The sequence below is a fragment of the Pecten maximus genome, chromosome 5 (assembly GCF_902652985.1).
Source record: "Pecten maximus chromosome 5, xPecMax1.1, whole genome shotgun sequence".
In the NCBI taxonomy this organism is placed as follows: Eukaryota; Metazoa; Mollusca; class Bivalvia; order Pectinida; family Pectinidae; genus Pecten; species Pecten maximus.
In genome coordinates, this window is record NC_047019.1 from 21045766 (window position 1) to 21063906 (window position 18141).

Genomic DNA, 18141 nt, shown 5'->3' on the forward strand with positions numbered 1-18141 from the left:
CATAAGGCAGCACGAGTAAATGCCAGCCAGCTGTCTGCGAGCTTGGAAAAATTGTACCTTTCTTTTAAAGAGGGTTAAGGCACCCCGCTTACAGCAAATTTTCCTTGGTGTAGGGCATTTTACATCATTATGCAAGTCCCAAAGAAATTTGTCATTCAACTACTGAGGTTTAACTTGCACTCTTCAGTATATGGCTTGGCAACTCGCAACCTATCATACTATATACTTCATGACAGCTGAATATTTTTAAAAACTTTTAAATATCATGGAAGATTTTTTAATGTACATGTTTCTCAAGTATTTTTCATTTGCCAAGCAGTTGCGATGTCAAAATTAAAACGACAAAGACAGATACCCTGTATAATATGCTGACATTTCAATTTATTTCATGTATTTAATAGCACATGATTCATAAATAAAAGTTTTTAAAACATTTGCTAGTATTACTGAATATTAAGTATTGGGATGCTATTACAAAGTGGATCTCATTCTTCAAAACCTGATTTAACAGCTCGACTACAAACTTGAAATATTTGTGTTCAGGGCTCTCCATAATAGCTGTAGATTTCTGATGGCCAAATGACAAGTTAAAATGTTTAATTAGGTGGATTGGTATTGAGTGCTAATCTATCTCAAGGGAGAAAGTGTCAACAGGTAAGTTCAAAAAAAGAATAGAAAAAGAACAAGAATGAGAAAAGAATTGAGCAGAGAAGGACAGAAAGGCAGTTCTCCACACTGCCTAGGTAACTCTGGTAACTAATAGAGAAAGAAAACCTATAACAGTGTAGATTTTGATGTAATGCAATATTCCAGACACATGCTATTTATCTTTATAGATGGCTGGCTACGACATTAATACATTTATCAAATGTACAAACTGGTGTTAAATAAAGTTTCTCCAACTACCAATCTTGGTAGATCAAAACAACCTATGGTTACACAAGAAATAATACAGAAGGATTCAATAGCCATTTTCTTTGGATATTCCTTTCTTGCAATGACGTTTCTGGTAAATTTTAGGTCTTCATAGCAAAAATCACATATAAGCACAGGTTAACAAGTATTAAAACTATTCTTACAATTCAGTTCTGTTATTTTCTGATACTGATGTTAATATATTGTCATCATTCGTCGTAACGAATATTATGGTAGTATAATTATCCGAAGGAAGATTTCAGCCACATTTTAGCACAAAGTTAGAGGTAAAGTATATGGGGATTAAAAACTCCTCAGTTCTTTAAAATAGTCATTTTCCTCCAAAGAGCATATTTAAGAAATTTTCCTTTCAAATCTGTCTATGACGGTGGTTCAAACTCTTTGAGAAGTGCCTGGTTTTCCTGGGCCTCTCGTCGCACCTGTACTAACACCTGCTCGGACTCCTGATACAAATCAGCAAATCGACCCTGAAAAATGACAAATATCAATATTAAAATCAGGTGTGTAAACCAGAACAAATCAAGGAATCGGAACACATGGATGTCTTAGATTTATAGAGTGCAACCAATGTCTTGTTAATATGTTTATTATGGATTCTTTTTTTCTGTAACAAATTATTTGATACCACATGTTATTGCTAAATTATGGAAAGTGTTCCAGATACAGTGAAGGTAAAAACAGTAAACATTATATAACATTAGGAAATAGCCTTGTTGGGACTGAACGACTAAGTTAAAGTTAATATCTAGTTCAATATTGTAGGGTGTATCATCAAAGTGCTATTGTCAAAAGTCATATTTATTCTTTAATAATGGCAAACATTTGTGACAAGAGTATGAGGAAATGTTGTATGACCTCACACTGAGTGTACATGATTCTGTTAAAGTGTCGGCATACCAAGGGAAAGGGCTTAACATAAGTTTGATAACTTGTGCCCAATTCCCATGTATATATTAAGATACAATAAAATATGTTTAAATAAATAAATAAATACCAAGGGCATATGCTCTTTAGAAGTTTGTTAAAGTGATGTCAAATGATAAGATCCCTTTCCGATCTTTTGTTGTATATTAAATTCTGTACAAAGTACCTGTATTTTTTCCAAGTGTGTAGTGACAATATTTGTGGTATCATTCATAAACCTGCGGTATGCTTTCTCCGTCTCTGCAATCTCCATCTTGCTTTGTTCAAATCTACAGATAAAGGACTCTTATTTATCATAGTGTATTTATTTCAGAAGGCTTCTATTAGCGGAAAGGCAAGTAGAGTGTATAGCTGTGTAGTACAAATGTACATTGTTTTTCCCATAACAATACAATTTGCTGTAATTTATGTAGGACAAAACTTGAATTGAGTTTCGGATGATAATATTGGTAACAAGTTTTAACATTTTATCAAAATCAAGAACTAATTTTTGTCAAAAAACATAAACACTAAAAGATTACTTAATTTTATGAACTCTAGGATAGGGAATTTCACCTGCAGGTTCAAAATGGCCAAAGTCGTAAAATATAAATGTTTATATAAGAAATCATTCTTTCTGAAAATATATCAGACAAATGATAGCATTCATTCCAATTTCGCAATAAACTTATTCGTAAATCAATTGGAGAAGCAATGAAGATTTCAATTTCAATGAATTCTATTGTCATTGAATACAACAAATGGATCAGACATCAGGCAATGCCTATTAAGTCTTTTCCTGATAAACATGTATACAGGTAACAAATTCTTTGTTTAGCCTCCAAGTGACACAATTTACACATAATTTACATACATAGACAATTATACATAATTCAGCAGTAGATTACAGTATAAAGGTAGAAGTGACATCACTTTAGATATAATTTTGACTAAGTGTAATAATATTATTGTCTTATATATTCTGTTAATGTGACAATAAATTAAGGTATGATCTGTATATATACATATGTGTTGATTGTTCATTCATTACTTCCTTGGGTTACAGGCAATAATAAAGCAATGGAGATTTTATACTAATTTCTATAATTAATACAGTAAAAAATCAAAACTCATGTAATTGTAATATGTCAGTCATGTTGAGATGTCCATACCACAATGCAACTATACCCAAGGTTTGGCTGAAATTACATCGATACTTTTTGAGAAACTTAGCTAAACACAAAACTCCAGATTCCCAGCAGCATCAGGTAATGTTCTAGAGTCACAGGCCCATAAATTCTGGATGATGTTCCATAAATGAAGGCTGTGTTGAGATGTCCAATGTGATCTAACTATATACCTAGTTCAGTTAAAGTTGGAATTATACTTTTTGAGCAATAGATCTAAATACAAAACTTTTAAAGTGAAATGTTGATGATGCCACCATTGCAGGCATGTAAAAACGTACGCTTTGTATGCATTCTTGAGATCCCTGTTGGCATCTTGTAAGCTGATCTGTGAGAAGGTTTGTAGCTCCATCAACTCACGCTGTAAGCTCTCCATCTCCTCCTGAGCCTGCTGGAACTCACGTTGGAAAACCTGGCAACACAAACCACATCAGTTAACAGAATCCCTGCACGTATATGAAATACAAGTATGTATATATTTCGGCTTTGCAAATATGCTAAAATTCACAAATGTGCTGAAGACTTCACAAGTATGCTGAAACCTTAATTAATGTGCTAAAATCAATGGTATACATTGAACTGGAGTACTTTCTAGTAAGTTTATCAATTTAAGACATGGAGTACAATGTATATGACATGCATGCTAAGTTGTGAATTGCTTAAAAAGTTACCTAATGTAATAAAATCACATCTGTCAAAACCCAACAATAGAGATATCAAGCAGTGCTTGTTATCAAGTTTGAATAGGTAGGATGTTTTGCAAAGAAAAACCACAAGAAAATTAAAATCTTTTAATCCTGAGACTTAATAACAAGTTTTAAACACTAATTCCTCAAAATTGTGTTAACTCTCAACTCTTTCAGTACTGTTGTCGACTATACATAAAAATATGCTCCCTCTCCCCCGTTGTTGACTATAGTCGACATAAAAATGTGCTCTCTCTTCCCCGTTGATGACTATAGTCGACATAAAAATGTGCTCTCTCTACCCCATTGTCGACTAAAGTTGCCAGACTAAGCTGCCGTTATTTAAGTGTTAATTTGTTGAAAACATACAATTACCAATGCAATGACATTAAAGGTGCTCAAGACTTTGAAACAAAAATTTTGGTTTATAAATTGTGTTTATTTTGTTCAGGTTACGTTCTTTCCATTGGAGTAATAGGTGATATTTTCTCAATAGGTTGTTAATGTAAACAATATAGTGGTTTCCTACATTTTCATTTTAGATAACAGTGTCTAGGATGTTTTATAGTGTTCAATGCAACATCTAGATCTAATTCAGTTAAATATTTATCAATAATGTACAAAGATAACACTAACCTTTGTGTTTCTATACGAAAAAACAAAAGACCAAAAATGCAAATGTAGTCTGCCATTTCGTTTAAACTTCTGGGGGCGAGCCTAGTAAACTACTTCTGGTACGGAAATAACACAAAGTACGGAAAGAGTTAATCTGCAAAATTTAGCATTCTCCCCTTCGAACATGACAATGACTTAACACGTAAAAAATTGCCCAACTTTTGGGTCTCAATTGAAGAAATGTTAGGAATGTATTTTAAAGTATCCATTTATGTGAATTTATCCTTTTTGTGAAACAGATCTAAGTGCAAATTTTTTCATTGAAAAGATGTCACCGTCGCTGTCGGAAAAGTAGCATCATAGTGTCTCTTCACAACTTGGTCGTAGGCGAGATAAAAATAGATAGGATTAGCTTGCTGGTACTATGTTACCTGTTTTTTACACTCCAGCTCGTCCCCCATACGTTTACTCCGACTCTCCAACATGTTGATGTCATCTTTCATCTCGTTGACATACTCATGCACCTACAATGTAAACATCTTGTTATAGTGTAACATGGTTTTATACAAATATTTTCACAACTAGACAACATGTAACACAACAATTACACAAAATTATATGTCTGGCCTGTCCTGCTTTGTCAGAATACCAGGTAGTAAGTTTTAAGCTAACTCCTAAATTCACTAAAATTTCAGTTTTTTCCCTAACGAAAGCTAAACAAAACTCAACCTGATAGTATAGTTATGGATAGTATAGTATGACAAAGTTTGATTAAAGTTGGACTTTTACGCTTTGAGCAGTGGATCTAAATCGCAAAAACTTAAAAGTGAATTGTTGAGGTTGTTGGTGGCAGAAAAGTAACACTGTCGCAGGCAAAACAAAAACCTCTGACATTTTAATATTGTCTCTCGTCTAATCGATTCATTGAATGTCATATTAAATAGTGGTAGTTTGAATAACCTATTTATACCAAATTTAGTCCAAATATTTCCAGCTTTATTTGATCGGGATTCAGAGTAATTCAAGGTAAGGTGAGCTTTCCAACACAATTATAAATCAGCATCATTTCCACAGCTCCAAGTCATGCATCACAGACTAATAATCATTGAATCATTTAACAATAAAAGACTTAAATGCCCCTAATATTAGGTAAACAATTGGTCTATACCTGTTCCAGGGACTCTTGGACCTGCATCATCTCAGTGGACTTGGTGTGCACAGAGGCACTGCATTGCTTCTTCAGCTGTAGCAGGGCAGGCTAAAACACAGTAATACGCTAGATTGTTATACCCATCAGCTGAAAGGTGTTAGAACTTAAAACCTGTTTAATAAACAACATCATGTGAGCAGATTGAGGCAGAGATACTGTCGCTTTTTTAATAAGGATGCATTCGAGGAGGAAACCGCAGAAACGGTTATGTCCATTGAATCCGAAATATAACTAACTGTCACAGATCAGGAAGAAGGCAGTAGGATATTCAGTATGTACAGATGTAGGGGTCTGGAGGTGCTTATCAAGAGTTTTTGGAAATTCTAAACATAACAAGGTCAGTCTATACACCTGATTTAGAACCAGTATCTAACATTCAGTGGGCATGGAAAGTTAACATGTTAGTACTGTTTTAAATAAGATAGAAAACTTAAGTTTTTAATAGGGTCATTTTGAGCTCTACCTGTGATATTACTTGTGTCATATTTAAGTACTATGTTTAGTTTATCTACCTGTTATATTACTAGTATCATATTTAATTACTATGTTTAGTTTATCTACCTGTTATATTACTAGTATCATATTTAATTACTATGTTTAGTTTATCTACCTGTTATATTACTAGTATCATATTTAATTACTATGTTTAGTTTATCTACCTGTTATATTACTAGTATCATATTTAATTACTATGTTTAGTTTATCTACCTGTTATATTACTAGTATCATATTTAATTACTATGTTTAGTTTATCTACCTGTTATATTACTAGTATCATATTTAAGTACTATGTTTAGTTTATCTACCTGTTATATTACTAGTATCATATTTAAGTACTATGTTTAGTTTATCTACCTGTTATATTACTAGTATCATATTTAAGTACTATGTTTAGTTTATCATAGTCTACCTGCAGTTATATTACTAGTATCATATTTAAGTACTATGTTAAGTTTATCATAGTCTTGTTTTTCCATACCACCAAGACTGGTTCAACTAGGTTACATGAAAGTAAATGCCAAACTTTTTGACCAATATTGTGACGGACATTTAATCAGTGAACAGAGCACTACAACAAAATTGTAAATATGGTATAAAATGAAATGACATGGGAATCTTTCTAAGATTTCATTTCTTCCTTTCTTAATTGAGCCTATACCTCATAACCTGAAATTTTAGACTGTATTAAACCTATGCCAGAGTTCAAGGTGACAATGTTTATAACAACCCAATTCTACCAAAAGATATTTAAGGATTGAATAAAGTTATGTTGAGGTGTATGGGGGTATAAACCTCAATAGGTCTTGAGACAAATTTATTATGAAGCAGTTCATAATAAATTGTCTCAAGACCTATTGAAATTTATACCCCCCTACACCTCAACATAACTTTATTCAATCCTTATATTTATATTTTTATGATATTTTGTATGATATTTTGTCCTTGACAAATAGGGACAAGTCTACTACGGAACTTACCAAAATGTACGTCATCACTCTTTGTCTACATATGGTTATTACTTTCAGGATTTCTTTCGTGAACAAACTTAATAACAAATTAAAACAAATTTTATTTTTAATGGAATTTATTTCATATAAATATGATCACTTTTGAAAAAGAATTAAAAAATATAGTCACCTACTTTTAGAATGACAAATGTATTCCTACGCCGGACTTGATATAGTTCATTGAAAAATGACTTGAGTTAACTGTGGTAGGTTCATTGAGTCTGAATTAAGTGGAAATATAAATATAGTACCTTGATTGTATCTGTAAATCTGGAATCCATATAGCCCAGGTAGGAAGGCTTCAGTTCATAGTCCACTCCGTAAGCATTCTCTGCCGATAAAGGTATGAGTTTCAGTTTCTGAGCCAGCTTGTTGTATTCATTACAATGTTCCTCCAGCTGTGAAAATATAAATGTTTTAATTGTCTTAATAACATTAGTTGAACTTGTCATTGTCACAGTGTGATATGTTATCTTTTTAACAAACAAGGACACGACTTAAAAAAAAAACTGGTACGCCAACCAAGGACAAGTTAAATTCAACAAGACAATTCAGCAAATTAGTTCCCCGATGGACGTAGGTCAAAGTGATCTTTGAAACAAGACATAATGCCTCACCTAGGTGAACGCATGCCCCAAGTATGTTTAAGTGACAAATAATCTAGGAGATAAGAGCCCAGACAAGCTTTTTCTTTGATGAAGGTCAAAGACAAATTGACCTACTTTTGATACTCAGTACACCATCTCAGCAAGGTGACAAATAGTGTTACGAGATAGAACCCAGACAATCTGAAGTGTGGACAACGGAAAGACAGAAAGATGAAAGGACAAATGCAATCTTGTAGTTGCCCTTGTTCTTGGTGGGGAACGTTAACTAATAAAATTCCATTAAGTTGTTATGACACTTGAAGAAATAGATAATGGGTGGACAACAGACTGCAGTATTGCAAACTTCACCTTTAGTCTTTCGGACCAGGTTAGCTAACAAATGCTTATAATACCAAAATGATTATAAATATTATTCTTGAAATAACAAAACAAGAGGCCCCTGGGCCTAAATGGCCATCTGACAAACACTTACAGCAGGGACACATCACTCAATCCGAAGGGCTCAACTAGCATTATTACCAAAAATTGTCTGTTTGCAGCCAATTATGTTTCAGATCAAATTTGGTTTTTATCCATTTTTGCTTTAAGAGGAGTAGCATCTTAAAGCAAACTTTCAGCCAAGTTACTGTTTTGGGGCCTCACCTCTCTGTCCCCAGGGGTTAGACCAGCCTCGTTAATATAAATTATGATTGCCCATCCCCAATGATAATTCATATTTAATATGGTTGTAATCAATGAAGGCATTAAAATATATATATAAGGAGAAGTAGCCTTTTTAAGCAATATTTCAACTAAGTTCTCCTTTTAGAGGCCCAGCACTTCTTTCCGCAGGGGTCAGACCTGATTATGACTCATTTATAAAAATTATGATTGTCTTCCCCTAAGTTCCTCTTTCAGGGCCTTGCCCTTCTGTCTCCAGGGTCAGACCAGCCTCATTATACAAAATATGATCACCCTCCCCCAATGATATTTCAAACCAAATTTGGATGTAATCCACCCAATGGTTATGGAGGAGTAGGGTTTTAAAGCAAAAATTCATCAAAGTTCCCTTTTTAAGGCCCTGTCACTCAGGCCCCAGGGGTCAGATCAGCCTCATACTAAAATATGTTTGCCCTCCCCTAATGATGTTTCATACCAAAGTCTAACAGCCGACGGGGCACTATCGCTATAGGTCATCCTGACTCTTTGTGTCAGATGACTTAATAAGTAAATAATAAATAACAAAATTCTGTGTCATACAGTATGTAACACTTTACCTTTTCATGTTCTTTTGACAGTTCCATCTCTTTCTCCCAGATTTCCTTGTCTGTCTCTGACTCTCGACGTTCTGCCTCTTGCCGTTGTCTCTGTAGCTCTCGTCCATTCAACTTGATACGTTCCACATCAGCTTGGGACAATTTCTGATCCTCAAACAATGCATTCATCTTCTGTTTATTGGATTCAGCACATTTTGCATCAGCCACTGTAACCAAAACAGTAAATGAGAACTTTGGAAGAGAAGTATAACTCACAAGAGAACAAAATTATTACACAAAATTTGGACCCAGCCTTATCTGGTTCTTCTTCCATATAATTGTCAGAACTTTCAGGACAAAGTGTAATTGACAATGTAATGTGAGTGGTTCCTTAAGTTCCAAATGTAATTAAAATAAGCTATTTCTGTAGCTTAAGTTGTTTACATCAAATCTGACATAACTATGTACATTTAAGGAAGTTGTTTTAGTAAAGAGAGACAGTGTTGAAGCCAGAGACAGACAACTTAACATGCATTATCTGGTAACCCCATTATGACGAGTCAAAAAAAACAATCCAGTGAATTACAGTTTCAGGCTGAATGTGAAATTATATACAGTGGAACTTTGTGAACTCAAACTCGGAAAGCTTGAATAGCCTGCTTAATTTGAAGTACTTCGTCGGTCCTGGCTGAATTCTCTCTTTATCCTAGTAAAAAAAACTTGGATAATACGAAGTGAAAATTTGGTCCCAACAATAAAAATCCTACTTGAAATGATTGAATAACTCGAAATATCTTTTTTTTTATGTCCAACGACGATCGGTGGTAAATGCCAACATTTTTTCAACTTTGCAATTCTGATTGTATCGGCACTATTGCAAACATATCGATTATTATTTTTGTTTCATAAATTCATTAAAGAAATTGCCGGTGGAATCTTATAATATCTTATGTTGGTGATAAAAAGTACTGTTTTACTTACATTAGGTAATTTTCTAAGGCGGTCACCGATAATAGTACACACGATTGTCAACAACTCATTTACCCGATCGCTCAAGAGGAACTAATCTCTGACACACCGGTAGATCTACTCGGCTGATGTTTATACAGGTGTAGAAATGAAACAGTCACTGGTGCCTATTAAATCTTTAAACAGCTGAAACAATAGCGTAATTACTGCCGAGGTGTTCAGAGTACGACTGTAACGGTCAGCACTGTCTATTAAATCGGACAACACACCAATTCAGCAACAGTAACATTTTATATGCACATGAGCAGCCCAACTTCCTGTGCTAATACACATGGAAATGGTGTGGTTATCAGTAAAACGTAAGTAGGCCTATCAAACAGTATTTTATATGTCCAATATAGGTAATAGTTCTGTTACATTTTACATAATCTGTGTTAAATTTAAACGGTAATTTGATATAACATAAATAAATTGTTATTCGGTTGAATTCCATTTTATCGTTATTCCTTTTGCAAACATGACATGTACATCAGATCGTTATTGAAGTGACTAAGCGAAAAAAAACTATACCAAACTACGAGTGACAGAACGAAATATTAAATATACATTTACATGTATTGACCATGTATGGACCAGTCTTTACACTAAACTGATGAGCGACAGAGCGGAGTAATAATGATTATAATGTTGACAAATATTGACCAAACTTTGCACCAAAAATGACAACTTGCTTTATTCGAACACTCGGATAACTCAAAAGTTTTCTGGTGGTCCCGTTGAGTTTGAGTTAACGAAGTTCCACTGTATCAGGAATAGACAACCATTTCTCTTTGATGTAGTTCAAAGGTCAAAATGTAGGTGAGAGTGAACTATGTTTGATACATGCCATACTGTCTCACCAAGGTGAACCCATAGTGTAGTGTAGGAGATGGAGCCTGGACAAGACAAGTTTGGAAGGACTGAATAAAATCACCCCTGCCATATTAGACATAAAAATAGCAGACCTGGGAACCCTTTAAAATGCCTCTGTTTAAAAGATTCTGTTAATCTGCATGACTTACTGGCTTCATTGAGCTCCTCCTCAGCCTCTGCACACTGTTTCTCTAGCCCTTGTCTGTGTATGTCTATCTGGGACAGGTGATCCATGTAGCGCTCATCATCCAGTTTGAGTATGTCTCTTGCCTCCTTTGTGGTTTTTTGGCCTTCCTGTATTTGAATAATCAATCCTAGGATTCTAGTTTTTTTTTTAGATGTACCATATATTGAATTTATTCAATGATTTGCATAGAAATTAACATTTTATCAGCATAGAGGATGCTTTGCAGCAATCAAATACATTTGTCATACCCCTTATTTTGTCTTGACCATATATATTCCTATATTACTCCCAGTTCTTCCTCAAATACCATGTATTCCTCAAAACTTGATTTTGTCCTGTTCTTGTCAGATCTTATTTATTTTAACTACCTTGTATTCCTGAAATTAATGATCTTGACCCCATTTGTTTAAATTAGGTTTGACTGTGATATCAGTAATGCTCCTGATACAATTTACCTGAGGGAAAATGCACTTGTGACAAGTATACAGACTGTCTTGATACTTTGTTACATGAAAAGAATAGCAAAGAGAACCAATCTATCAGTCTCTGAGTAAAGGAAGACTGAGCTCTCTTCATAAAGAGTAACAAAGTCTTGAAACCTAATAATATTGCCCAAGGGTGTATTTAAACTTCATAAACAACAAACCATATCATTCTCCAGTAATTCCAGTTCTGCCCGTAATCTTTTGTGCTCCATCTCCAGTGAATCATTGCCACCGGCTGTACCACAACATCTCTCATCTGTCAACAAGACGTTAATAACCAGACACAACATGCATTATTACATCATGACAACTTTCCTCATTCTATTATCAAAGGGGCATTCCGTCGTTCAAATGACGTTATGCTATAAAAACAAAATAAACAGGAATCTTATATTTTTCTCAACTAGTAAAAGTTATAAACTTTACTGTAATACAACACTTAAAGCCCAAAGATAACCCAAAGTTCTCAAAATTAAAGTTTTTTGAAAATGTAACTTGACCCAAAGTGCGAAAATTAATCACCGCCAATGACTATTAATACGAGCATGTGCAGACAAGTTCACAAACAGAAATGAAAATAGTGTACACGGCTCCCCGAGTTAGCAATTAGCTAATGGGTCAATCAGTGAAAAAATGAGCACACGACAAGATAGTGAATGCCATAAAAAACTTATAAATATCGGCAACTAGTTATAAAGATGGATGAGAGCAAAGGCGGACATGTCAGTCGAGCCAAACGAAGAATTCGCATTGCTTCTGGAAAGTTCTGCAGGACAAATTTCATTGAATTTGGTCCAGCGATTTCAGAGAAGATGTTGAAAATGTAAATTGTTCATGGATGCATGATGGACAAAAGGCGATTAGAATAGGTCACTTGAGACTTTGCCTCAGGTGACCTAAAAACTATAAACTCGGGTAAAATGTCTGGTCTTAGATGGGCACATAAGAAAACAAATGGAAAAAATAGCAATTATTTAGTTCAAATACATCATAAAGGGCTAAACCCTACCCTACAACATTGGTTACATCACTATTAATACATACACATTTTCTTTTCAAGTTGTTCATCATAGTCCTCAAAGCTGTCTTGTCCTGCCATGTATGCACTGTACGTTTGTTCAAAATAGTAGTACATGATCTACAAATACATGTACAAAGATTACATAATTTACAAACACATGTACAATGATAATGTGATCTACAAATACATGTACAAAGATTACATAATTTACAAACACATGTACAATGATAATGTGATCTACAAATACATGTACAAAGATTACATAATTTACAAACACATGTACAATGATAATGTGATCTACAAATACATGTACAAAGATTACATAATTTACAAACACATGTACAAAGATAATGTGATCTACAAATACAATGACAATGATCATGTGATCTACAAATACATGTACAAAGATAATGTGATCTACAAATACAATTACAATGATAATGTGATCTACAAATACAATGACAATGATCATGTGATCTACAAATACATGTACAAAGATAATGTGATCTACAAATACATGTACAATGATAATGTGATCTACAAATACATGTACAATGATAATGTGTCTTTTATACACAACAAATCAATTCAGCCAAATCAGTATATATAGAAAACAAGAGTACTGTGTGAGGGAACACAAAGGACCCGTGTCGGTGGAGATGACATGTGATTGTATTTGTTATCGTCAGGGTTTTGTAAACCTGGTAGGTATACACACAAGAAAATTATCATACAATGTACCAAATCAAACTCACCTTGGTCTCTGGAACAGAATTTTCAAAATCATCATCTACAGAAGGGAAATAGGAACTCTCAATTTCTCCTGAAAGCCCCCACTGAAACAAGATCAAACATTCATAACTGCTTTTAATATCCAAAATATTTTGCTAACTTATCATGTATAGGTAAACTTAATATGTGTTTACAAATATACTTGTTTTCTGTTCGTCTATCTAAGGTCTAAGTTGTAAAGCTACATTTGCAAAATGTTTGAAATAATATTCTACTGGTACTAATTCAATAGGACAAAAATTAGAATATAAACAGTATTCCTTTCTAGAATCTGAAACAAAAAGAATCAGTAGAGGAAGTTTCTATAAAACTTACATTCCCAATACACATCACAAGACATGCAATATTTCTGACAAATATTTTCAAAGTTTGCTTTTCAGAAAATGTACCCCACTGGAAAATCTTTAATCATGCTTATTGCATAATTACTTCCCTTTATCCTATAACTCTTGAATAAAACGATGAAAAAAAAAAATTGTATTTAGTTTTCATTTTCACACTGAATTCATTTTTAGAGTGACATCAAACAATATATTTTTAATGATTATGATGTCTTCTTTATTCCTAAGTGATCCCTTCAAATTCCTCTGAATCATCTGATTTAGTGAAGTATTCCATGAGGAAATCATCCCTCTCATCATCAACAAATAGTCAAATAAAAACATTTTGAATCCAAGGTCGCTTCAGTGAGGGAAACTGGTACCTTTGATAGTATTTTTATTAACCTATCAAATTACACATAATTACTGCAAAAGCATGCTGAAAAGGTATGACCATTTTTCATATTTAGACTGCCAGCAGTTGAGGTCATTCCCGTATTATTTTGGGATGACAGATACACTGTAAATGCTGCAATAAGCATGTATGGATGGACATTAGGTCAGGCTCATGGCATTTACTGCGATAAGAATGTTAAGGGTTAATACATAGCTCATATTATTCCAATCTAGATCCAGTACCTGTGTTTAAATTATAATTTTACTATAGAACAATCAATATTAAGTTTGTCCCTGGAATATGAGTTCATTCTCATAGATGTTTTCTAGTGAAGCACTAGCTATACATTGAAATGAGTGTAACGTTACCCTTATGAGATTGACGAGCCAGTTGAGGCCTGCCAATAGAGTGGGCCAGGTATGAGGACTGCCAACAGAGTGCATGGAACTCTTTGTAATAGTGAACGGATAGCCAAGCTGCTTAAAAATCTTCGGTACATCATCCCTGCTAACTGAACATTTCGGGTTCAGAAAACCATATATAAACTGAAACAAATTTAAACACATTCTACATTTTTTTCATATTCACCAAACATAGTTTACATTTTTTTTTTTATTCAGCACTTGAGAAAATAGCTCAAAATCAAATTCAGTTTGTATTGTCAGATATCTGAACAAAGTGCGTTAAGTAAATATGTCAGTGTAACATGTGTGATCATGGGTAAGATTCCTTTAAACAGAATAGCATACAACAATGGTGATTGATAAACAAACCTCAAATATCTTCATGAAGTCTCCACCAGTGGGCGATTGTAGCACTTTAGGAGATATAGACTGAGGAAACTGTCTTTCTGTTAAAAACTAAAACAAAACACAAGAAATATACTGATGAGCTGGCCCTCAGTTCCAAACCAATGGAACCTTTCAACTGCAATTCCCATAGAAACAAAAAACAGTATCTGTCATTCATTACACTATATTAATACAACTTGTAAAATACAAACAATGCTTGCATAAATAAATCAATATAAGATAAGTAATTTGATATATACATAATTTATGCTTACAAAACATTTCCTTTCTGATGTAGTGAATTATCTTAATTGGAGGTAAAATTTTTTATCGCTACTGAACCCAATATTTAATAGTGGGGTTGTATTTACCATGACAAGGTCTTTAATACATGATTGTTGGTAGGATTTGTTAGAGATTGGTCGAGGATCTTTAGTAATTCCAGTATGACCTCTCATCCCCATTCCACTCCCCCGCGACATTCTGAAAATTTCAAAAATTGCAAATGTTAATGTTTTCAAATCAATAATTCTCACATCCACTTTTAATATAAAAGTTCATTAATTGATAATTCTTTATAACAGCACTATTGACCATAAATACTGTTCATGTTTTATACAAATTTTAAAAAATGGTACACAACTAGGTATGAGTAAGTTATTCAACTAAGATGTGCCTCAAACAGCTACAACCACTAACAGGTATTTCACCTCATTCTAAATGCATTGTGTTAAAATTTAGTGTTATTCTGAACACTGAAGATAGTAAAGAGTATACAGCAGAGGATATCTTGTTTTGTAATATGAGATATCTTTGAGTGAAATATCTCAGGGAATAGTAACAGGTTGATATAAATAATATCCATCTTTAAACAAAAAAAAACAACAACAGGGAAACATTTTTTTTCCAGGTTTCATTTACACACATGACAAAGCTGTACTTAAGATTTTATTTAAGTCATGATATATAGTGACCTTTTTTTTTGCTGCTGGTTAGACCCATAAAAACTGTATCTTGAAACAGCATTACGGTGAGCACCACTGTTTGATGAACCCTGTGAATATTGACTCGACCATTTTTGCTGTGGTATGCCACTCTTTCTGTTAGAATCTGTATTGACACGCAGGGGACCACCTGACATGGATGACCGGTCTTGGGATGATGCACGCCGGCTGTGAGATCCATGAGATCCTGACAGGGAGGAACGCTCCATAGAGGATGCTCTTCTGCCATACGAACTTGATACAGATTTTCGCATTTTGACTGTAAACCAAGAAAAACAAATTAGGAATGGTATCAAAAACACAGGAGTCTAATTATATCAAAAACACTGGAGTCTAATAAGATCAAAAACACGATTCTGTATGATAAAAGGTTATAATCTAGAATTTATCCAAGTTTCCTTATTGCTGTATCTTTTTACTAATAATTTTTAAGTGTGAACATTGCACAGATGCTTCCCAAAGAAATAGGTAAACTGCAGCCATTTCAAGGGATTAACATCAACAATAGGGGAAAACGGTTTTTTATAAGGCCAGAAAAAATCTGGAATTTAGTTTACTGGAAGAAATCACATCTGCATCAGGCATATACAAATACCTTCAACAATGCTTTAGACAGACAACAGGGAAATCAAGAAATCTTTCATAATAACAGAGCTATAATTATCAAAGTAGAAATCAATAAAATGTTTGAATATAACGTTTTTAATAATAGAATGATATTTGGAGTCTGGTATAGAGGACGAAAGTCCTGCACCAAAAAGAAACTTACTTATAATTAAAACACATGTTTATGTTGTATAATTAATTGACTTTTGTGTTAAGTATGTTACATTATTCTTCCTATTGAGGCTTATATCAACGTAGAACATGACACTTGTACTCCCCATAGTACGCCAGCATAAACTTTGATACTGCTGCATCACAAAAATAATAAGAGTATATAATAAAATTATCATATCTATGCCAATAGTTGATATCAATAAATGACTAGTGTACATTAATTTGCGAAAAAACATTTGTATGAAAATTTTAGAAATTTACTGCAAAGTTGACTAGCTATATATAGCTGAGGAATGTTTAGTCTGTATATATGTCTCTGGTCTGAACAGCAATGCTCGTGCACATAACCGGGTCATCTGAGTCAAGACACACCTGGAATAATTCTTCTCGGGTTCACCACACACATACCTATGTCTGGTTAACTTACATATGCTATTCTTGGTGTATAATGAAAAACTAAAGAACTCAGAGAGCTTATCTACAATGTTTTTTAATGTGAAACAGTTACAACATCATTGTGTTAATGTTTATTTATGTCGTGGCAGTGTGAAATAGCTCAAACTAGGCAGACTCGTTAATTTTGTTCAATGTCCTATAAACAGCTGGGACGTGCAAGCTTTTTAAGGTTGGTGGAGGAAAGCCGGAGTACCCAGGGAAAAACCACTCAGCCACCGCAGCCCCTTCAAATCAGACAGTTTATATGGATTTACACGAATATAAATAGTCTTTTTTATCATGAAAATTATCAAAACAACACTATTTTGATCATGATCATATGAACAAAAACAAGTCTGGCACAACAAAGATACACATTAATACAGTGATATCATTGTAACTCTTTCACAACAAAAAAAGGTAAGCTCTCCGAATTCTGTATTTTTTGATAATAATATTGAAGTAACTGTTTGTAATGCTTCTGTTAATATACCTTAATAAATAGACCACATCAAAACATTTTGTGGAGGTGTTAATCATTGATTACAAACTGGTTATTTCTCAAATCTTACTCGGCACAAGAAGCACATTGACCGAGTCATGGCAGTTAGCAGGTTAGGCTAATGGAGAAATTTTTCAGAAATTATAAGCTGATCATATATTCTCACGTTTTAACATGTACAGTTCACCCAGATTTTATTTTTTCTTAAACAATGATTTCTTTTTTACTGATAACGAGTTGGATGAAGAGGTCATCTCAATAATGTATTTGATATCCCTTAAGTCGGTCCGAAAAATTTAAAATGTAAACAAATGTTCAAACTCAAAGTTGCAGGTGCGTGATAGAAATATCACCAACGAATTTTTGTTTAAATCCAAAATGATATCTAAATTCTGTTATTCTTTTGCCGATAAGAAAGTGATAAGAAGTGTTTAAACACTATAGTAAAGCAAGCTATTCTTACTTATCTCATTTGTCAAATGTTAGTTCGTCCAACTAAAAATCAAAACAACCGCTCCCGCTTTCCCCGGTTTGACGCATGCGTAAAGGAGATGGTATATGCGGGACTTGTATCGTATAATGTACGTTTCTCTAAAAAGTCGTACAAATTAATTTATGTAAATAAAATATTTATTTTTACACAGGCATAAAATAATAA

At 33.7% G+C, this 18141-nt stretch overlaps 1 protein-coding gene across 1 annotated transcript; it reads right to left on the minus strand.

The window, feature by feature from the left end:
- Window positions 1–354: 354 nt before the first annotated feature.
- LOC117327476 (kinetochore protein NDC80 homolog) lies at window positions 355–18020 on the minus strand. Its single transcript, XM_033884480.1, has 16 exons — window positions 17947–18020; window positions 15737–16025; window positions 15134–15245; window positions 14745–14831; window positions 14340–14516; window positions 13218–13298; window positions 12486–12579; window positions 11603–11697; window positions 10919–11063; window positions 8910–9115; window positions 7297–7443; window positions 5496–5585; window positions 4759–4851; window positions 3308–3438; window positions 2027–2129; window positions 355–1403 (listed from the first exon to the last, which is right to left on the minus strand). The coding sequence occupies exons 2-16, from the start codon at window positions 16018–16020 to the stop codon at window positions 1296–1298; spliced, it is 1953 nt and encodes a 650-aa protein (XP_033740371.1). The 5' UTR covers window positions 16021–16025; window positions 17947–18020; the 3' UTR covers window positions 355–1295.
- Between the last annotated feature and the right edge of the window lie 121 nt (window positions 18021–18141).